This window comes from Ixodes scapularis, unplaced genomic scaffold, assembly GCF_016920785.2.
Source record: "Ixodes scapularis isolate PalLabHiFi unplaced genomic scaffold, ASM1692078v2 PGA_scaffold2__306_contigs__length_199485367, whole genome shotgun sequence".
NCBI lineage: Eukaryota > Metazoa > Arthropoda > Arachnida > Ixodida > Ixodidae > Ixodes > Ixodes scapularis.
This window is the reverse complement of record NW_024609857.1, coordinates 129571256-129594910: the sequence shown is the minus strand read 5'-3', so window position 1 is coordinate 129594910 and position 23655 is coordinate 129571256. Positions and strand designations below refer to the sequence as shown.

General features: G+C 45.5%; 1 protein-coding gene across 1 annotated transcript in view; it reads left to right on the top strand.

Moving 5' to 3' along the window:
• The window catches only part of LOC8033483 (4-coumarate--CoA ligase 1), a 37058-nt gene extending 13651 nt beyond the window's left edge, over window positions 1-23407 (top strand). Inside the window, 4 exon segments of the mRNA XM_042291542.1 lie at window positions 19925-20069; window positions 22509-22769; window positions 23091-23216; window positions 23343-23407. Of these exon segments, the coding sequence (XP_042147476.1) occupies window positions 19925-20069; window positions 22509-22769; window positions 23091-23216; window positions 23343-23407 (597 nt within the window).
• Window positions 23408-23655: the final 248 nt, after the last annotated feature.

Here is a 23655-nt window from a genome sequence, read left to right as displayed (position 1 = left end):
AGGGTACTGGGGGGGTGGGTCAAGTGACCTCGGGGGGCGGGGCGTCACGTGACCTTGTGGGAGTCACGTGACCTTGTGTGAGTCACGTGAACTTGGGGCGTCACGTGACGTCGGGGGGGTCACGTGACCTGGGGCCACGTGACGATGCCGATGACGTCATCAGTGACGTCACTGATGACGCCATCAGTTATGATGATGATGACGATGCGGATGCCGGTGACGTCATCAGTGACGTCACTGATGACGTCGTCAGTGATGATGACGATGACGATGCGGATGCCGGTGACGTCATCAGTGACGTCACTGATGACGTCATCAGTGGCTATGACGTCAACGGGGGGTCACGTGACCTGGGTAACCATCGTGACCCTCGTGAGGGTAACCCTAGTAACCCTCGTGAGGGCAACTCTCGTGACCCTCGTGAGGGTAACTCTCGTGACCCTCGTGAGGGTAACTCTCATAACCCTCGTGACGCTCGTGAGCATAACCCTCGTGAAGGTAACCCTTTTGAGGGTAACTAACCCTCGTAACCCTCGTGAGGGTTACGAGGGTAAGTAACCCTCGTGAGGGTAACCCTCGTGAAGGTAACCCTTTTGAGGGTAACTAACCCTCGTAACCGTCACGAGGGTTACGAGGGTTAGTAACCCTCGTGAGGGTAACCCTCGTGAAGGTAACCCTTTTGAGGGTAACTAACCCTCGTAACCCTCGTGAGGGTTACGAGGGTAAGTAACCCTCGTGGCCCTCGTGATCCTCGTGAGGGTAGCCCTCATGAGATTAACCCTCGTAACCCTCGTAACCCTCACAAGGGTTACGAGGGTTGCGGTTACGCCGACGCCGACGGCGACGCCGACGCCGACGCCGACGCCGCTCAAGCCGGGAACGGGCCCCTAAGAGCTGCGCTCTAAAAACAAAACGTACAAAACGATCACGGAACCAGATCCAGCTATTAAAGCAGTTACGGGCAATTACAAGCCGCTTTATATTTGGCTAGCAGAATTTCGCTAACGGAACAAAACATTTATGTACTTTTCAATCAATCAATCAAGCAATCAATCAATCAATCAATCGATGTTTATTTCTATCCGCTTGACAGGGGAAGGCAGAAAAAAAAGTATTACGCAGCTACTTGACAAGGTCTCACACTCCCCAGTATATAGGTTGCTATAAAAATATAAAAGTAACTTCAGAAGTAATTTTCTACTTTGGTACGATAGTTAGTAATTTACTCAATTACTTTCTATTTGAGCGACTTCTACTCTACTCAAATTACTTTTGAGGCCAATACTTAGGAACTTAATTACTTTCTTTGAATAACTTGTACATGTCTGCTCTGCGGTAGTACAGAGCTAGCGATTGGGACCGGACCTTAAAGTTTCAGATGTGGGCGTGACAAAATATAAGATATCAACTTTTTTTTTATTTTTTTTTTTAGACATTAGAAATGATAAAAATGGGTGTGTTTTCTACAGTAGGCACCATACAAGTTCCCGTATTCGCGGGCGTGGTTCGCTGTCGTTTTCGAATAAAATACGTTACAAAGAAGACAGGGTAGATTCCGATTTTTTTTACATTTTATACCAACCCTTAGAGCTACAATTTTGAGGAGACCGAGCGCTCGGTGATGCGTGGTTTGTTTTGGATACTCGCGGTACACTGTCATCTTTATTCTAAGTCACACTGAAGTTTGAAAATGACATATTTCATAATCTTTTCTATACAAGCGAAAAGAGACCTGCACATAGCGGCCAACTATTTGTGCACGGTATTTGGTGCAAGACGTCGTTTGTGGTAGACTTGCATGTGAAATCGTCCTTTCCCCCGAAGTGGAGATTGTTAACGCATATAGAAATTTGCGCCTCGATATCTCGTTCGCCGTGTGAGTGATTGACGGGAGTTCAGGAAATGAATTCGCTTGCTAAATCAACCACACAGGAGGGTAATCTGTCTAGAAAGTAACAACCCGTCCTTATTAATTTGAAGTCTAGGGAGAACACCATTATTTGACATGCGGATAAGGGTGGTGGTGTTGTGGTTATGAACAAGACCGACTACATGCGGGAAGCATTGATCCAGCTTAAAAACCCAAATTTTTATATACGTCTACCTGGCGATCCTGCACAGCGGTTTGTATTATAATTAACAGAACACTCGAAGATCTGCATAATTTCAATAAAATTAATGGCGATCAATATAATTACCTTAAGTCACAAAACGCTCATCCAGCTGTTTTCTCTATGCTTATCAAGTTTCACAAGCCCAACAATAGAGAGGGGCCCATTATATCAGGCATAGACACATGAACCGAAAAAATTTCATAATTTGTAGGCCACGCGATTAAACAAAAACCCCCTGCTTCAATCTTACATAAAGGAAACCAGAAACTTAGTCTTTAATTTTTTTGATCATATGAACAGATCCGGCTTATTATCACAGGAGAGCCTTCTAATTACTATCGATGTGAACTCTTTGTACACTAACATCCCAAATAATGAAGGACTGGCAGCCATGAAAGAATTCCTCTCTCTCTCTCTCTCTACCCTTGGTCTCTCGCAGACTGTAGCTGTACTCTGCGCTTATTGGAATTAATTTTAGACTGAAATAACTTTATGTTTGATGATGATCATTACTTGCAAATTCAAGGCGCGGCCATGGGGTTGAGAATGTCCTCAAATTACGCTAATATCTTATGGGCAAGTTTGAGAAGACCTTTGTGTAGACTTATGCCAAGCTTCCCGCCATATATCTTCATTATATTGAATATATTTATCATTTGAATTGACACTGAAGATGCCCAAGTAGCACGCCAGAGGAATGCCCAACTTGGGCAAAGGTCTGGCAAACATAAGGGCCCAACTTTGGCGCAGTTAGGTTTTTGCACCATGGCACTCATCAGTGCCAAAGTACGGTGCCTGACTATAGCCTTAGTTGGGCGATCCTAGGGCATGCCAAAGTTTGGCTCTTCTCTGGTACGCCAGAGGAGTGCCAAAGTTGGTGCCATACTTGAGCCATAACTGCCATAGTAAATCCTAATCTGGGAATGCGGGGCATGCCAAGGTTTGGCGTTTCTCTGGTCCGCCAGAGGAGCGCCAAAGTTGGTGCCATACTTCAGCCATAACTGCCAGAGCAACGCCTAATTTCGGAATTTGGGACGTGCCAAGGTTTGGCGTTTCTCTGGTCCGCCAGAGGAGCGCCAAAGTTGGTGCCATACTTCAGCCATAGCTGCCAGAGTAACGCCTAATTTCGGTATTTGGGACGTGCCAAAGTTTGGCTTTTCTCGGGTCCGCCAAAGGAGCGCCAAAGTTGGTGCCAGACTTGAGCCATAACTGCCAGAGTAACGCCTAATTTCGGTATTTGGGACGTGCCAAGGTTTGGCGTTTCTCTGGTCCGCCAGAGGAGCGCCAAAGTTGGTGCCATACTTCAGCCATAGCTGCCAGAGTAACGCCTAATTTCGGTATTTGGGACGTGCCAAAGTTTGGCTTTTCTCGGGTCCGCCAAAGGAGCGCCAAAGTTGGTGCCAGACTTGAGCCATAACTGCCAGAGTAACGCCTAATTTCGGTATTTGGGACGTGCCAAGGTTTGGCGTTTCTCTGGTCCGCCAGAGGAGCGCCAAAGTTGGTGCCATAATTCAGCCATAGCTGCCAGAGTAACGCCTAATTTCGGTATTTGGGACGTGCCAAAGTTTGGCTTTTCTCTGGTCCGCCAGAGGAGCGCCAAAGTTGGTGCCATACTTCAGCCATAACTGCCAGAGCAACGCCTAATTTCGGAATTTGGGACGTGCCAAGGTTTGGCGTTTCTCTGGTCCGCCAGAGGAGCGCCAAAGTTGGTGCCATACTTCAGCCATAGCTGCCAGAGTAACGCCTAATTTCGGTATTTGGGACGTGCCAAAGTTTGGCTTTTCTCGGGTCCGCCAAAGGAGCGCCAAAGTTGGTGCCAGACTTGAGCCATAACTGCCAGAGTAACGCCTAATTTCGGTATTTGGGACGTGCCAAGGTTTGGCGTTTCTCTGGTCCGCCAGAGGAGCGCCAAAGTTGGTGCCATAATTCAGCCATAGCTGCCAGAGTAACGCCTAATTTCGGTATTTGGGACGTGCCAAAGTTTGGCTTTTCTCTGGTCCGCCAGAGGAGCGCCAAAGTTGGTGCCATACTTCAGCCATAACTGCCAGAGCAACGCCTAATTTCGGAATTTGGGACGTGCCAAGGTTTGGCGTTTCTCTGGTCCGCCAGAGGAGCGCCAAAGTTGGTGCCATACTTCAGCCATAGCTGCCAGAGTAACGCCTAATTTCGGTATTTGGGACGTGCCAAAGTTTGGCTTTTCTCGGGTCCGCCAAAGGAGCGCCAAAGTTGGTGCCAGACTTGAGCCATAACTGCCAGAGTAACGCCTAATTTCGGTATTTGGGACGTGCCAAGGTTTGGCGTTTCTCTGGTCCGCCAGAGGAGCGCCAAAGTTGGTGCCATACTTCAGCCATAGCTGCCAGAGTAACGCCTAATTTCGGTATTTGGGACGTGCCAAAGTTTGGCTTTTCTCGGGTCCGCCAAAGGAGCGCCAAAGTTGGTGCCATACTTCAGCCATAGCTGCCAGAGTAACGCCTAATTTCGGTATTTGGGACGTGCCAAGGTTTGGCGTTTCTCTGGTCCGCCAGAGGAGCGCCAAAGTTGGTGCCATACTTCAGCCATAGCTGCCAGAGTAACGCCTAATTTCGGTATTTGGGACGTGCCAAAGTTTGGCTTTTCTCGGGTCCGCCAAAGGAGCGCCAAAGTTGGTGCCAGACTTGAGCCATAACTGCCAGAGTAACGCCTAATTTCGGTATTTGGGACGTGCCAAGGTTTGGCGTTTCTCTGGTCCGCCAGAGGAGCGCCAAAGTTGGTGCCATACTTCAGCCATAGCTGCCAGAGTAACGCCTAATTTCGGTATTTGGGACGTGCCAAAGTTTGGCTTTTCTCGGGTCCGCCAAAGGAGCGCCAAAGTTGGTGCCAGACTTCAGCCATAGCTGCCAGAGTAACGCCTAATTTCGGTATTTGGGACGTGCCAAGGTTTGGCGTTTCTCTGGTCCGCCAGAGGAGCGCCAAAGTTGGTGCCATACTTCAGCCATAGCTGCCAGAGTAACGCCTAATTTCGGTATTTGGGACGTGCCAAAGTTTGGCTTTTCTCGGGTCCGCCAAAGGAGCGCCAAAGTTGGTGCCAGACTTGAGCCATAACTGCCAGAGTAACGCCTAATTTCGGTATTTGGGACGTGCCAAGGTTTGGCGTTTCTCTGGTCCGCCAGAGGAGCGCCAAAGTTGGTGCCATACTTCAGCCATAGCTGCCAGAGTAACGCCTAATTTCGGTATTTGGGACGTGCCAAAGTTTGGCTTTTCTCGGGTCCGCCAAAGGAGCGCCAAAGTTGGTGCCAGACTTGAGCCATAGCTGCCAGAGTAACGCCTAATTTCGGTATTTGGGACGTGCCAAGGTTTGGCGTTTCTCTGGTCCGCCAGAGGAGCGCCAAAGTTGGTGCCATACTTCAGCCATAGCTGCCAGAGTAACGCCTAATTTCGGTATTTGGGACGTGCCAAAGTTTGGCTTTTCTCGGGTCCGCCAAAGTAGCGCCAAAGTTGGTGCCAGACTTGAGCCATAACTGCCAGAGTAACGCCTAATTTCGGTATTTGGGACGTGCCAAGGTTTGGCGTTTCTCTGGTCCGCCAGAGGAGCGCCAAAGTTGGTGCCATACTTCAGCCATAGCTGCCAGAGTAACGCCTAATTTCGGTATTTGGGACGTGCCAAAGTTTGGCTTTTCTCGGGTCCGCCAAAGGAGCGCCAAAGTTGGTGCCAGACTTGAGCCATAGCTGCCAGAGTAACGCCTAATTTCGGTATTTGGGACGTGCCAAGGTTTGGCGTTTCTCTGGTCCGCCAGAGGAGCGCCAAAGTTGGTGCCATACTTCAGCCATAGCTGCCAGAGTAACGCCTAATTTCGGTATTTGGGACGTGCCAAAGTTTGGCTTTTCTCGGGTCCGCCAAAGGAGCGCCAAAGTTGGTGCCAGACTTGAGCCATAACTGCCAGAGTAACGCCTAATTTCGGTATTTGGGACGTGCCAAGGTTTGGCGTTTCTCTGGTCCGCCAGAGGAGCGCCAAAGTTGGTGCCATACTTCAGCCATAGCTGCCAGAGTAACGCCTAATTTCGGTATTTGGGACGTGCCAAAGTTTGGCTTTTCTCGGGTCCGCCAAAGGAGCGCCAAAGTTGGTGCCAGACTTGAGCCATAACTGCCAGAGTAACGCCTAATTTCGGTATTTGGGACGTGCCAAGGTTTGGCGTTTCTCTGGTCCGCCAGAGGAGCGCCAAAGTTGGTGCCATAATTCAGCCATAGCTGCCAGAGTAACGCCTAATTTCGGTATTTGGGACGTGCCAAAGTTTGGCTTTTCTCGGGTCCGCCAGAGGAGCGCCAAAGTTGGTGCCATACTTCAGCCATAGCTGCCAGAGCAACGCCTAATTTCGGTATTTGGGACGTGCCAAGGTTTGGCGTTTCTCTGGTCCGCCAGAGGAGCGCCAAAGTAGGTGCCAGACTTGAGCCATAACTGCCGCAGTAAATCTTAATTTGTCGATTTGGGGCATGCCAAAGTTTGGCTTTTCTCTGGCTACCCACTGAAGTGCCACATAAGTGCCGAAAGTGGCAAAGAAAGCCGAGAGGCCAGCCAAAGTTTCGAATATCTCTCGTGTGTCACAGAAGTGCTTTTTTCACGCGTCCCAGAAGAGAAATAAATTAAACAAGCGTTGGAAACACAATGGTAAGATGTCATCACCTCCGTTCCCAAGCAGCACGGCAATACTTTGCAGTATCGTGCCAGTGCCGGCCGGAAGTCGGTTCCAATATCGCTCAACTGTCCAGTTTTGCACCACCGTTTGATACCCGGCCGGTATTGCCGTACAGCTGTTTCGCCCCGGCCTAGCGTTCGCGCAATATTGTGCGTGAACTCTACGATGCGTCTGCTTCGTATTGGCCGAACGTCGTGCAAGTATGTGTACGTTGCATGTCATTCGTTGCATATCCAATCACTTATACGGACAAACAAATTTTTTTCGATCGCTCCCAGAAGTTTATTAAACAACTATGATTGCACACAGTGTATTCTCAACATATTTACAAAGGTCACACTTCTCTGTAAAACGAAAAGCAAATTATAAAATACTATTAACACTGTCCTCATGCCAAGCAAAACTCATCACACAAAAACCGCGGAGATTGAGAGGAAAGCAGGACGACTATCAGAATCATGCTTGCAGTGCACTTACTAATAAAAGAGCGATGTCATGTAATCCTTGATAGACGCATAATCCAACTCAGGCACCCCACAAACACATTGGAGGATTCGAGGACTGACGTCTCGTCGTCGGCGAAGAGCAGTTTTTGTCGAAGCGTGTCCAACAAACACATCATAAGTATTCCACGAACTCCGGTGCAAAAAATGGCTGTTACCGAAAAATTGGCATGGATGTATTCCGACCGTTCAAAAAACACAGCCGCGTCTGCAGCGCACGAAAGCAACAGAACACTGAAGAGCAGTTCGAAAACCGGACCTACGTTGCCCGCTTATTTCTATAACTAGGCAAACGGCGAAAACGACAGCCCCAGAGATCCCATCAGCGTGACAGAGAAAGTCATGTGAAAAGTTTCGTCCAAACGTTTTTGTCCTACGCGTCCTACGTAGAGAGGTCACGCTGGGTCACGCGTTTCGCTTCACCCTCTTGATTTGCTTAAAGCGGCTGTCGCGCTCGCTGATAGCCACACGAAGACACAAAAGCAGGTGGGGAGGATTTGCAAAAGGCGAGGTCGAAGGGGAATCAACAACGCATAAAAGGAAAGGACGCTTCTGCCGGTGACCTCGTCGCCTTGCCTAGTCTGTCAGCGTTCGGCTTCCATTGAGGGCCTCAGAAAGATAATCTCTTTTCTTGAGAGTGAAATGGACGGGGTGGTTATGTTTTTCGGGCTTGTCGCCATCCGATAAGCCTCAATTATTTCTGTCCCCACTCGCTCGCAGTGGCCTCCCATGGCTGTCGTACCGGTGAAATTAGGAGCGCAAATATACTCCAGAAGCCGGGCGAAGACATGATAAATGTAATAACAAAAACGGCTTGACATCACAAAAATAACAATTTAATTAAACGTTTCGCCTCCCATGCGGGAGGCATCTTCAGTAGAGCGCAGAGCGAGTGAGAGTCGTACAAAAAAGTTCGACTATTTAGGCATAAAGTTTGTGTACACGTCCGGCAGGGGGCCACGGTTCTTGTTTACCAGCGATGAATCACTTCCGCGTTTGTCGTTCTGGATGAACCAAGATTCCAGCAGCTTCCTCAGTCCCCACCTTTTATCCCTCGCCTTGTCAAAGTCAAACTGGTGTCCTGACGTTCATGCATGGTCGACGAGTTCGGACTTGAAGCGGGTGGCGTTCGTGGAATTGGCGACATCCCGTGCGTGTTCTTTTAGTCTTGTTTTTCTTTTTCGTTCCGTCTCTCCAATGCAGGAAGCGTCACATTCCTTGCACTGCACCTGGTAGATCACGACCCTTTCTGCCTCTGGCGGGGTCGGGTCTTTTGGCTTGGAGATAACATTGGCAATTGTTCTGTAGAGTTTGTATACAGTTCGTACCCCCAACGGCCTAAGGGCGCGTCCCAATGCCTCCGAAACCCCCTTAACGTACGGGATGCACACGACGTCACGTGTTCGTTCGGCTCGATCCGGGCGCCGACGGGACATTTGTTCCTTAACGCGATTGATAAACCGGTCGGGGTAGTTACGTTTCTTCAAAGCCTCCCGCACATGGCTAAGTTCTTTTATCGCTAAGTGTTGAGTTAGATGGGACTGTTCCTGAACGATGAAGGCAACGATCTTACAACTGAGCTTTTGTGTTGAGTAGCGTGATGAGAGTGGTAGTCAAGAAAGTTTTGTCTGTCACATGGTTTACCATATACGGATGTCTCCATCTTAAAGAAAGATTCACTAGTTCTATGGGCACGTACATATAAAAACGGCAAGGTACTATCAGTTTCATGTTCGCAGGTGAACTGAATTGAGGGGTGGACACTATTCAAATTGCGGTGAAAATCGGTTACGTTCTTTCTGTTAACTATTGCAAAAGTGTCATCGACATAGCGACGGTAGAACTTCACGGGGAAATCAATGCCAGACATTACCTTTTCCTCAACATATTCTATGACGAGATTCGAGACGGTTACGGAAACTGGACTCCCCATAGGGCATCCGCTGACCTGATGATATATGTCCCCATTAAAACTAAAATTACACTGGTTGAGACAAAAACGCAAAAGGAGTATAACGTCATCAACAAGGAGGGTTGTGCGAGTGGACAACGACTGGTCTGCCAACAACCGGTCACGGGCGACATCAACCGCCAGGGCGTTGGGGACATTCGTAAATAATGAAATCACATCAAAGGATACCATAGCCTCGTGCGGTAGCAGGGTCTGAGCGCGTATAAGTTCAACAAAGTCACGGGAATTCAGGACGCTAAACTCATTGTTTCCCGTAAGAGGGCTCAGAATCATAACCAGATATTTGGAAAGGCTGTAAGTGGATGAACCAATAACATATACAATCGGGCGGAGGGGGCAACCCGGTTTGTGAATTTTGGGGAGTCCATACATCTTGGGTGTCGCGGCGTCAAAGGAGAAGAGACGAAGGTATAGGTCGTCACTGATGCGTCCTTTCTTTTTCAGCTCTCGAAGGTGGTCAGCTAACTCTCTTTCGGACTTAGCAGCGGGATCTCTTGATAGCCTCACGAAATAGCGACTGTCATTTATAACTTCATACATCTTGTTCATGTAGTCATCCCTATCAAGCACAACGGTTCCTTTTCCTTTGTCGGCCTTTAAACTTAAAGTCATGATGGAGCTGTCTGACTTCAACTCATTAAGAGCAATGCGTTCTTGTTGATCTAAATTTGACCCGGCCGGTTTCACATTGTTCGAAACACTGACAACGCGGCTTCTCGCGAAATTTACCCCTGTGACATCGTGCACATGTCTGAGTTTCTCTTCAATTTCAATTATGAAGTCACGTTTTGGAACGCACCGTGGAGCAAGGGCATAGTCCAGTCCTTTGGATAGCAGAAATTGCAAACCAGGGTTGGTAATAGTAACATAGGGTACGTACGGCAGAATTCCCTGCCATAAAAAAAATGATTTGGCTGACGCCAATTTAACGCGAAATAGGTGCAAAAAGTTTTGCGATAAGAAGCGTAAACCGAAAAAAAGGAAAAAAAAAAAAAGAAAGACTGAAGGAAAGGAGAAATAAGAAAAAAATCTGGTCACGTGGCCAAAAAAAAAATTCTGTTCATGTGATTTTTCTTGTTACGTGACCAAACAAAAAAAAAATAAAAAAAAAATAAGCGAAATAAAAAAAGGAACACGAGAAAAAAAACCAGCCCGGTTTCGAAGCTAGGCCCGCTTGTTCGTAAAACTAGCACGCTGTCCGTTGCGCCAACATAACTTTTTTTGTCTTTCTTTATTGCAAGTTGCGCCAACATAACTCTGCCTGTAATGCTCACGCATTCTCCCATCATAGGAGAAAGCTTAGTTGCCTTCGTAGTTTTTCATGCATGTGTTATTTTTATTTGTGGCAAGAGTTCACGTCCAGAATGCTTTTAGAGTTTTCGAGCAAAACGAGTTTTCTTCATCCGAGTCACCCTCTAGAACCAGTAGACCGCACTGGGTCGTCCGGCTAATCAAGCAGCTTTTTTCAAATTCTCTTACGTGCCCGTCCTCGGATCCGAGGTCGCCGTTTGACAAGCTTAACTTTCTTCCACCTTTTAGCCGGAACCCCCACGGCAGCTTTGTTCCGTCCCCACTTCCTCTCGAGAGGATGGCTCGCCCCGAGGCTAATCCCATTCTCTAGACGCTCTTTCCACCCAACGATGGCCCTTTCCCTCCCCGTCCCCTAGCTTCGGGAGAGAAGGTTCTTCTCTGTAGAACGTCCCGTTTGTACAGCGGCCTTTAAAGTTCAGATTGTCCTGTCTGTATCGTCCCTCTTGTGTCTCCACTTTTAATGTTTAAAAAGTATCAACACGCTAAAATAGTACAATTTCCAGGATTTTATTTTCATCCCCCAAGTGTGATGCGGGAGCCGCGCCACGGAGCCCCGGTCGTTTCCGCTCTTTGTTAGCGCTAGGATTTGACAGTGCTCAATCACAATGCAAGACACGCACAGAGCCACGCTCACTTTTACAATGCGCCGCCTAATAATGATATCTCTTGTGGAAACGTGCGTACATCCGTCTTGCGCAGTGTTAGCTCAATTGACAGCACTTTCTGTAAAGGCGGATTCACACCGAGAATGTAAGCAGTCGCGCGATCCAACTAAATCGCATCGCAAAAAAAAATTAATAAATAAAAGTAATTAGTTGGTCAATTTGGCGTGCGCGATGAGCGAGTCCAACGCCTTCTTTGGCGAGTCGCTTCTCAAAAACTCTCGCTCCGAACGCCGTTGGTTGGCTGGGCCTCTCCGCGACTAGAGTGCATCGTAAAAAGTGGGGTCAGCAAGCGACTGCTCAAAACCCGTCACTTTTTGCCCGCGATGGTCGCTTTTGCGATGAAAGTTATGGCGCGACTAGATCGGATCGCCGGTGTGAACGCGCCATAATGTCGAACCAGTCTCACGGCGCGTCCCGATATTGGCTTGTGTACCTACGCGCGAGTGCAACCTCTGGCACAATTTATTTGCGTTTGCAAAGCCTGCTCCAGCCGCGTCAAAACATTCAGCCAACCTTTGGACTGCAGAAATCAAGAGACACCCAAAATAAGATAAAGTTGCCAGCCGAATAAAACTTGATTTCTATTTAATTAAGATGAAGACCATCCGCGTACAGCAAATATTTCATCAGCCGAACTCCAAGGCAGTAAGCCTAGTTCTGGCACTTGTTTGGCAACTTTGGCCCGCAGCTGCCAGATCACAGCCGAACTATCGGGAAGCGAAGCCTAACTTAATTGGGCGCTCGTTTGGCGACTTGGGCCCAAAGATGCCAGATCTCAACCGAACTACAAGGTAGTAAGCCTAACTCTGGCACATTTGTGGCGATTTTGGCCCGAATGTGCCAGGTGACAGCCTAACTGTGAAAAAGTGAAGCCTAACTTTGGCATAAGTTTGGCGATTTTGGCCCGAAAATGCCAAAGCTCTGCCGAACTACAAGGTAGTAAGCCTAACTCTGGCACAACTCTGGCGATTTTGGCCCGAATGTGCCAGGTGACAGCCGAACTGTCAAAAAGTGAAGCCCAACTTTGGCATTAGTTCGGCGATTTTGGCCCAAAATGCCAAAGATCTGCCGAACTACCGGGCAGTAAGCCTAAATCTGGCATTTTTTAGGCGATTTAGGCCCGAAGATGCCAGACGACAGCCGAACTACCCGGCGGCGAAGCCTAAGTTTGGCACTTGTATGGCGAATTAGGGCCAAGATACCCAGACTGTTGCCAAGGGAGGTCAGGTTTGGCACTACTTTGGCTTCTTCGGGCTTTTTAATGCCCTAAACTGCCAGACGCAAGCCAAGTTTTGGCCCAGAACTCGGTGCTGCCTGGGTGCACACTTCTCTTTTCTAAGTTACCTCAACGGTTCTCAGAGCACGCTTACATTTACCTGTAATTACTCTGCAAACTCTATCAACTTTTTCGACGTTAACGTTAAAAAGATGGGAATCCATTTGGTAACGGAGTTGTATAGAAAGCCTGCAGACAAATATCAGGTTCTTCGCTATGATAGCTATCACCCAAGATGTCAAAAAAAAATAATATACCTTACAGCCAATTCCTTCGGTTGCGTAGAATTTGTTCTGAAGAATTTATCTTTAAGGAAAATGTAACATCCTTGAAAAACACACTATTCAAAAGAAAATATCCCGTATCTATTGTTGACGACGGCACAAGAAAGGCTTCCGCTCTAGAACGTAGCACACTCCTTGAATGTACCCGGCAGCTTCGCTCCAACGAAACAAGGGTGCTGTTGGTTATAAACTAGTGCGCGAACCTATCAAGCCTGAATTCTTTATTGAAACGCCATTTAAAGATCCGACATGCCGACCATAGACATAAAAAAAAATTCCGAATCACCATTTCTCAAATTCCGTAAGCATCGGAATCTTGGGAGGATAATAATCTATGTCCCTCGTATATATTTATAAAAAAAAAAAAAAAAAACAGTTCATGCGGTGGTTGTAGTCTTTGCCACAAGACTCCTTGCCAACTTTGCCCGTTCGTTTTGACCGCTGATAAAATTTCGAACAAAGCATCAAATTTTTACGTAAATATTAAACAGCATATTGACTGCAAAACACCTGACATGATATATATTATTACTTGCGCCCTGTGTAACAACAATACGTGGGAGAAACTAAAAATGATATGAAATAGCGATTTTATGGCCATAAGTCTGGCATTTTAAATAAGAGACAAACATCAGTTGCTCAACACTAACTCCGACGACCACGACATTCATACGCACCTAAAAATTATCATCGTGGAAAGCAGTTTCAAAAATGATATTACGCGCAAAAATAAAGAGTCCTTCTAATATCTAAATTTAAAACCAAAACCCCGCTTGGCACGAACATTTCAAAAGGAAACATGTATAGGTTGTTGTAGGATTTTTGTTTTTTTGTTTTTTGTTTATACTACAGGCACATCTTCTCCCCATCGCAGAGGAGAACGGGAGAGAGAGAAAGCTCTTTGAGGAGAGAGTTACAAACATAGGGATGTACGAGCGTCGCCAAGTAACTTCCGGATGTGCTCAGATAAGGACGGTCATGGCGGTGTCATGACTATTTTTTTTTTCAATCAAACTTTTCTATGAGGTAGCTAAACCCTCTCACGCAACGGAACAGACCTTAGTTTTTTTAATATACTTCTTTGTGTTCGTGAGAAAAATCGCTATCGAAAGGAGGTTGAAAACCTGATTTTCCCAACTGCGCGATGACGCAGATTTGAAGGCTGGAGGAATAAAAGGTGCAGCTTCCAGTCGCATTTTTTTTTTACGTTTAATGCATGCATACTGTTAAAGTTAGCTTATATCAGCATATATTTCAAGCGAAATAAAATGCCAAACTTGCTATCTTGAGCAAATCTTACATAGCAATGCTTTTTTTGGCGAATTTTCAAGTCGGTTTAAATTTATATTCTGAAGCTAAAACTTTTTGTGTCAAATGTTTAATGCTATGTAAAATTTCAGCAAATTAATTTGCGTTCTACAGTTAATGTGTTTTCTGCACTGCGCCCGGAAATTTTGTCAAAATGAAAAAGTCAAAATCTTGCGATATTTGTGCGGCAATTAAAAAAAATCATTCTCGATTTCCTTTAAATTTTACCCGATAGGCCTTTGATGACCGATAATTACAAATATGCAAAAACATGTTGCATTATTTTCTTTTAAAACAAAAAATTAAATGTGTAACCAGGTCATGGTCGCATCTGTTACCGCTGGGGCGTTTCTGTTTTCACGACTATAGTGGTACACAAGCGACGCATGCCACAACATCCGTATTTGGCCATATTTATGCCCGGGCACCATAAAGCATTCTAGAAATAGCACTGAACTTGTTCTTATTGCTGATGTAGCTGATATTGCCAATGAGTAGTGAACTTTACGGCGCGTCCGATACTCCTTAGGGTGTTATACTTGGCCGGTTAGATCCTCATCGGGCTACCTTTTCAGATTAGTACTTTAATATCAGTATACTTGCCTGACAAATTAATTTGATTCGTCGCTCTAGGAACCGCTAGGACTGACTGATATTACGGAAGCCTTCGGCTTGACTGATAAAAGGCGTGGCTCGAACGGAAGGTTTAGCCGGTGGTATATTATTGCATTGTAACGCATGGCGTAGCTGGGCTCCAAGCCGGAGCATAATTGAAGACGTCAAAGGAAAACAAGCGTTTCTTGATGCAGACTTGCCGACAAAGTAAGTGGCAGCTCCCCCCCCCCCCCCCCCCCTCCCCCACAAAAAAAAAAGTGAGGCCCACGCAGAAAGTGAGGCCGAGGGTTACATCCGCGCTCGCTCGCAAAGGCGATCGTATCTCACTGACGCGAGGCAGCGATACGCGACACCTGTGGCATCCCTTGCCCGGTGTAAACATAACCGGCAGCGCGTATGGCAATGGTAAACAAACACCAGAGTCATTCATCCTGCAGATGGCACAACAGCCCCTCCTCTCGGTAGAGCAAATACGGAGAACGAAGGAGGCGAGGCGTGTAGATGCAAGGTAAGTGAAGAGGATGTTAATGCAGTGCTTGCATACTACAAAACGGGCGAGCTGGAAAGCCCGAATAAGGAAGATGTTGTGCGCGTGAAAATCAAGGGAGAGACCCAATGGGTTCCAAAACACTTCATGACCCGGTCCCTGCGTGAAGCATACGGCGTCTACAAACTTGCCGACCCGAGCTTTGCGATTGGTCTCACAAAGTTCATATCTTTGCGATTCCATTGGGTCACGTGCTTGCCACACCGGGAGGTGTGTGGTTGTACCTACTTTGCCAAGTTCCAGCTATGTCTAATGAGGCTGGAAAGCACGATAGGGGATTAACTTTCTGCGGAAGATGTTCAGGCTCTCTGTGTATGTGCGCAGCCTACTTCCCCTTGCTTCCTCGGAAAGTGCGACCAGTGCCCAAGAGCGAAAGACTCGACATTGGACAAATTCGATATTGGACATGATGAGGAGGTAGTCTTCGCCACATGAGAATTGGGGAGTTAATTAAGAAGACACTGTAGCCGCAGCTTTTATCAAGGAGCTTCAAAAGACTGTGATAAAGTGGATCCCCCACAACTACCTACGACGCGTGCAAGCAACGACAATACATGACGAGAGGCAGGCTTGTGAAAGGGGTGCTCTTGTTTTCCACTTCGACTTTGCCAAGAAATGGACCGTGGTGCTTGCGGACGAGGCACAGGCGTACCACTGGCAGAAGCAACAAATCAGCATCTTTACGCGCATTGCAATGTCAGGAAAGTCGACGCGGAGCTATGCCACTATTTCCGACGATCTAACTCATGACTCGGCGCATGCATGCTTGGCCGTGTCAAAAATTAATGCACACCCTCGAGGACAACGCACCAATCTACTCTCGCTTCACTTACGTTAGCTATGGAGCGGCCGCCCATTTTAAGAGCCGGTACCAACTTCACTAGTTGCATTGCAGTGAGCTCCAGGCGACGAAGTGGGTCTTTTCGGCAACGGGGCACGGCAATAATGCATGCGACGGGGTAGGGGGGGCTTGCTAAACACCAAACCTACGGATGGCGAACTTGAGGCATTTCAAGAATAAACAAAACTAGAGTGGAAGGTCGGCAAGTGGGTGCCTGGAATCCGGTCGCTTCACATGTGTAAATATGACAAATTAGATCAGGAGAATTCCTTGTACGTTGCACGGAGCGCGGACTCCATGTCGAAAAAACCCTGAGTCCCTTGAACCTGTTCTAGTATATTGCTTGTGTCACAAAATCCGGCTGCACCACGATATATTACAGGCTCCTCTCGTTAAATTACCCGAAAACCGACACAGTTTCTAATATTTTATGCCCTTCAATATAAACAAGACCTCGCGGGAGACAAGCGGTTCGGAGGTCTTCCTGCTCCTGGTTTTGTATATCGCGCTTTCAACCACGTTCTTTTCGTCTAGCACTAAACGCGACCTGTGTTTCAACACTAAGTCTGCTCTGGACATGGAGCCCTGATATTCGATCTGCGAAAAAGTGGATCGAGCCCGTGAAAAGCAACGGTGGCTGGCCAGGTCCATGCAGGGGAAGCCTCCGCAAGAAGTGTGCGTGTGTGTGTGCCTGTGTGTGAGTGTGTGGCTGGCCTCATCAAACTCCCCACTAGCCCACCGTGGAATTCACCGGTACTACCCCCTTCGGATCGGAGAATGCATCGGAAGAGGTCATAACTCCCGGACAGTGACAGATTAAACACTCCCTCCACCCGCTAGCTCCTCAGTGTTGCAATCAAATTGGTAGTAATTCAGAATTTTAGGGGTTCAGTTTTCAATTGTCTAGTAATTGTTTTCGTCTCTGTATTCGCTAGGTATTTTTGCATTTTGCCACCCGCGCACCGGCAGGGTGAAGGGCTAAGGCTTTTTATTGCCAGATTTCGGTGCTTGTGAACACCATTATATTATTTCTGTTGTCTATTTAAATCATTGTTTTAAATAAACCCCCGTTGTTTTAAAACATGTGTTACGTCCTCTTTATTGGCAAGACCTCACCGCGATATAGGCCGGTCGACTGATCAGCAGTTCTTTCTTTATTTTCTGTTTATAGTGAACCACGAACCTGTGCGCGTGCGACGGTTTACGGCATTAGGTGTCGGCGCTGGCTGATTCACACCAAGTGCGTTCTAATTGTATATAAACATATGCAGGTTTTTGCACTCTATGACCCTCTTGGATTTTTATACAAATATTTCCCCAGATCGATAACTTTCTAGCACCCCTTGATCCAGTAACAGATTATGACTTTTCTGACTGCGGATGAGCCGTCGCAAGAGATCCTGTTGGAGCGACTTGAGCAGCGCCAAACGCACACGTGGCTGTTGTTTTCGACGCTTGAACCGCCTTTCGTATACCTAAATACCCTCTAACACATCTTTGATTTCCACTCATTCGCCATTGTTTTTCAATATGCAAGCTGTTATCGTTCCGCTGTTTAGACACGCCTGCCATCGGTCGGGGCAGAAGTTTCCGCAATTTCATTCATTTCAAGCGATGCCTAGAAAAATTAATCATACTATTTTGTCATCAATCTTTAGAGCGGTACCCAGAAATATGAATCAAATCATTTTGTCAGCCAGGCACTAATATTAAAGTACTAACTTTAAATGGTAGCACCAATGAACATCTAACCAGCCAAGCATAACATCCTAATAGGGATCGGACGCGCCGAAACATTCAGTCTTCATTGGCAATACCAGCCACATCAGCGATAAAACAAAGTTCACGTGCTATTTTTAGAGTGCTTCGTGGCGCCTGGACATTACTATGACCAAGCACGGTTACTGTGGCATGCGTCGCTCGTGTACCACTAACTAGTCGTTAAGACAGAAACGCCCCAGCGGTAATTGATGCGACCACGACCTGGCTGCTCATTTATTTTCTTGTTCTAAAACAAAAAAAGGCATCATATCTTTCCATATTTTTAATTACCGGTCATCGAGGGCCCAATGGGTAAGTTGAAAAAAAAAATCGAGAATGATTGTTTTTTAATTGTCGCACAAAACTCGAAAAATATTGACTTTTTTTCATTTTGACGAAATTTCCGGGCGAAATGCAGAAATCAATTACAACAGTAAAACGTTAATTAATTTGTTAGAAGTTCACAAGGCATAAAGCACGCGAAACAAAAAGTTTCAGCTTTAGGATATAGATTTAAAGCGACTTAAAAATTTGCCGAAAAATGCCTCATTATGTAAGATTCGCTCCAGAAGCCAGGTTTGGCACTTTATTTCGCTTGAAATATATGATCATATCAGTTAACTTTAATTAATTCTGGCAGTAAAGCATGTGTGCATTCAACGCAAAAATTTTGAATGTGTAGAATTTTGCACTATTCATTTCTCCAGCCTTCAAAGATGCGTCATCGCGCAGTTGGGAAAACCGTTTTTTCAACCTTCTCTCGAATGCGATTTTTCTCAGGAAGACAAGGAAGTATCTTGAAAAAGTAAGGTCTGTCCCGTTGTGTGGACAGGCTTACCTAAATCATATAAAAATTTAATTAAAAACAAAAAATAGGCATGACTCCACCATGACCGTCCTTCTCTGAACACACCCTACCCTCTTTTTTTTTCTTTCTTTGGCGGGGAGGGGGGGAGGTCCAGCTGGGAAGCGTTTTAGTTTAAGGAGTAGTTCTCGGTATTTTGTTGAGCAGTGCCACCCACGTGTGACATTTCTGGTGTCCGTTTACACACACTTCGGGCTTGTTTCCGATTTTCGTTTCCTTCGTCGTTATCCTGGTTTGGGCTCAATCGACTTGACACATGTACAGTGCCCCTCAAACTTAACGCCGCCACTTGGTTTCGCAAATATTGATCCATTCAATTTTATTGCATGCTACCCAAACATTAATTGATCGCTGCAGCTGCTGGAATACCTTCCCCTGGTTAAGTTTTCATTGGGGACGCAAATCTTCATAACCATTTTGACTGCTACGTTCAGGAATACCTCAAAAAGTGAAGAAACCGAACCATCTCGTGGCGGCGTTAAGTTTGAGGCGCACTGTACATGTGTCTTTCTATTTTATTTTATTTTTCTGGATCTGGAGCTTTAACTCCAACCTGACGGAGGACTTTGCCTGTGATATATTTTCTTGGTTTCTCTAACGAGGGCCGCGACCGTGTTCACCTCGGTTATACTATTTTTCGTGTGCGTGTTTGTTAGAATGTAGTTTTTTCATGCTCAAATGTTTTTACTTGTACTATTATACATATAATATTTTTCTTTTGCCTTTTCCAATGTTCCACCTCTCCTTTGGTTTCTGTAAAAACGCTTTGCAACTGTATTTTCTGCACACTTGAAGAAGGAAGTCTCTTCCCGAAACGTCATGTGATAAAGCCTATACTGCTGTTGAAACATTTTTCAACGTTTACGACTTTCTTGGTGAAGACTTGTACATTAATACGGTTAACTACAAAGCTTTTAAAAAGTGACTCTGCCAAAACGGTAAAGCGGTACTTCAATTTTGCTTGCGCATCGCAGCATGTATTTCCTTGCTCAAAACGACGATATATTGTAGAAACGTCGTCTGTCTTCTATACAGCATAAGATATCATACTTAAACATATGGCAGTTCTAGCGTCTGATAGGTACCTATAATATCAGAAACCTACTTGTGATTTCTTTCATTGATTCCACATAAATTTAGTCAGTTATGAACTGAACAAATAATCAAAATGATTCATCTCACTACTTATAGATACTCGACCTTAACAGTGGAGGTTCCCTCGGCCCGCATCAAAATGGTGAGATTGTGGTTCAGAGCAGAAACCTCATGAAAAGTTACTACAACCATCTGGAAGACACTCGAGACGTCTTGAGCAATGATGGCTGGTTTCGAACAGGTGATTTAGTTGACGTATTTCCCTTTATTGCATTTCAAAATTATCCACTGGTCCCAGCCCATGTGACGTCTTACGTTTGGGATGCTTTTTAGTGTATCAGGTTTATTTTTTAACACTGTATTACGCAAGTGGTGTATTCACAGACATCAGGTGTTTTTAACTGCCTTGTGTAAGCCCTTCTTATTTCTAGGTGTTAAATTAATCTACCAAGTGTATTAATTGTTCCACTTCGTTTTCGAGCAGCCCAGTCTTACGGCATTTCCGAAAAACCGATGTTTTATTATTCCCGGCATGCTAATAAGTATGTCTAAATTATAAATTTCTGTTGTGAAAACGGCACTGAAGGTTACGCCAAAACCAGCCTTCAAATTTATTCGCGCTATCCAGTGGGGCGACGTCACAGATTAGATATCTTGGAGGTTGAGCAGGCAGTCTAAAAAACGCGATTTTTATCCGAGTTTTTAAGCGTTTATTTAAAATATTAAACTTCTTGTAACCCTTTGAATTCAAGCTCTACTGACCAATTGTGCAACATTCGACGTCACGTTTTCAGTACTACCTGTAGAGCCTCTCAATTATTTAGACAAAAATTTAAAATACAAATAGTTTGCAAAAAAACATCATTGCCACTTGTAATTTTTTGTTGCTGGTTCTGATCTGTATATTAATCCGTCCAATCTATTTTGAGGCAGTGACAAACCAACGTTCGTCGGAGCGCCTCTTAACCTAGGTGGCCATATAATTGAACTACAGCGTTTCTAAAGTTTGAGCTGCCTTTTAAAAATGGCTCAGCGTTAATACTCGTAGAGTGTTTTAGTGGATCGTTTAGTCGCTCCCACTGTGCTATACACAATCCGCTGTGACCTCAGTTATACGTAGCGTAGCGGAACCGCAATTTCCAGTTTTAGTGGAACGTTCACAACTCGCTACAGATTACATCGTAACGAAAGCTAACGCCACTCCATTAGCGGCTTTTTGAAACTCTAAGGCTTGCGTAAAATAAATTTTCGTAAACCAGATTCTTGTATCTTATTTATTAACGTCCTTACTTGAATAGAATATTGTTGTTGCGATTTTTGTTTTGTTTATAAGTAAATAATTGTTATGTTTGTAATTGAATGCAAAACAAAAAAGTCGATTCGACATGAGTCAATCCCCAGGGCCATGAAAAGAAAGCTTCAGACATAAATGACAACCGTAGTTTTTCTATTGTGTCCATGCCATGGGTCTTTCCTTCACCCTTTCTCATTGTTCACCGGAAATGAAACGACACAAAAATTACCCGGATCCGGCTGCTTGCTCGTGTCCCTGGTTGGTTCTGTCCTCACGACGAAAGCGGTCAAGGGGGAGGCCGCACCCTTCGCTCACAGCACAGATTGCGAAGTTTTTTTTCCCCCGTGGCCGTATTTAGCGCGTCCGTTATAAATCGCTACTTATTGCAGTCCTGGAATGGCTTAGTCGCGGCTACTATTCTCAGCAGCAAGACATAGCCCGCCATTGAGAACTGAGATCACGAGGCAGACAAATCGGACGGACACCGCGTGTCGGCCATCTTGAATTACCTCCCCCACTGGCTCTCCAAAATCTCGCCATCTCTCGTTCTCGCGAAACTGACGCTAAGGCACTGCGCTACGCGAGCTACTTTTCTCGCAATTTTCGTAAAACAGCGCGCCTTTCCTAGCTTTGGTAGCTCCCCTGATTCTCCGCTAGCATCGTGAACGCGGAGTAACGCCATCGCTCTAGCGTATGGTGTAAGGGGATTGCCAAAATGATCTACTAGGACTCTTCACTGTAAAGCGATGCAAGGCGCAGAGTTTTTTAAACATAACTTTTCCGCGGTGAATGTTTGCACTTTGTTTAATTATTGCGTAAGACTGAAATATTTAATGTGCAGATACGTCATTGAAAGATAACAGAAACGTGCGCGTTAGCGATTCTTTGAGAAATAAAAAAAAAAACCGGCTGAGGAATTGAAAATGGAAGACTAGTCGAAACTTTATACTCGTCGAACGAAACATATCAAACCATTCGTTGATTAAGAAGAAGTGTGACCTATGCGGTTACAGCATGTTTATTATTTGATATCCCGACCTTTTGATTTTGCACATCCTGAGCATAAAAATGAAAAGTTAGAACGGGCCTTAAAGTGAAATATATGAAGTTGTATCTTTATACGACGCTGATGTATGAGCCTGTAAGGAAATATGTATGCCTAAGGACGGCCAGTTCTTATTTACAGGAAAAATCTACATCGGCTTTTTAACAATGATTTTCACGTAGTGTTAAAACGTTCAACAAGAAAAATCATAGGCTACATTTTAAATGCCCCAATAAAATAATTTAAATTGACTAAATAAGTAAAATCGTCAGGGATAAAACGGGTAAACTCCTTAAATGTTAATATAATATACGACGTATCTGTTATATACTTTTCCACAGGAGATATTGGCTACTATGATGAAAATGGACAGATCTACATCGTAGAGCGGCTCAAACAGATGATAAAATGCATGGGAAACGTAGTGACTCCTGCCGAGCTGGAAGATATCCTGACCTCGCACGAGGCGGTTCTGGAAGCCGCGGTGGTCGGTATACCGAGTCTCAAGTACGGCGAAGCCCCGACCGCTTGCGTCGTTGTCAGCGAATCCAAGAAAGAGGTCCTCGAAAGTTTGGAACGAGAACTGAAGGAGCTCATAGCAGGTAGGATATAGAGTTACTTTGTCTAACTGGTTCAGCCGATAAGCGTGTTTAGCAATACGCATTCCTAATATCCAGTATAAGTAGTTAGATTGCGATTGTCCGGCACAGAGTCTAACAAGCAAAAAACAAGTCACATTAAAGTATTGATTAAAAATGGTATATATCTTGGCTAAAAATATAATCACTCGATAAACATATGGTACCTAAGAAAAATTGGTTAATTACATGCGCACATTTGATTAGAGCACATATTAATTGCTTCTTTAGTGGTACGCACTTTCACCTATACATATCAGTAAGGTGTGTGTGCATTGCTCGCAGGTCAAACATCATTTCATAAGCATCTGTACGGAGGCGTCGTCTTCATGGAGACTCTGCCAAAATCGGACTCCGGCAAGATCCTGAGGCAGGAGCTGAAGTCAAGCATTGCGGCTAGACTTGTGCCATGTGATGGATAAAATAAAACTCGTGCGATAAGCACCGTAGTGAAACGCACCTTTCAATCGATTGTTTTGAAGCTGTTTCACATTGTTAACCGCGTTCTAAATATGTTCTATATTTTTGTCTCCTTAGATTACTATATGTGCTCGCAAGATTATATCGTCAAGAAAAACAAGAGGAGACGTATGTCAAACTGACCATACATGCTGAATGAGGCTACGTTGTGACTCCTTGTTCAATACGACATTTAAATTTCATTGTGAAATATGTAATGAAATTCCCAAGCCGAACTTGGTCGCGGATTTTTTCAATCGCGAAAATTTCGAGGAAACGCTCAAGTCCTACCGTTCACCGCTGACGGTAAAATTATCCTTAATGACCCATATCTTCACTCTTAGGAGCCAGGGTTTTAATTACTTGCCGCTTCAAGGTGCGGCTAGAAGGA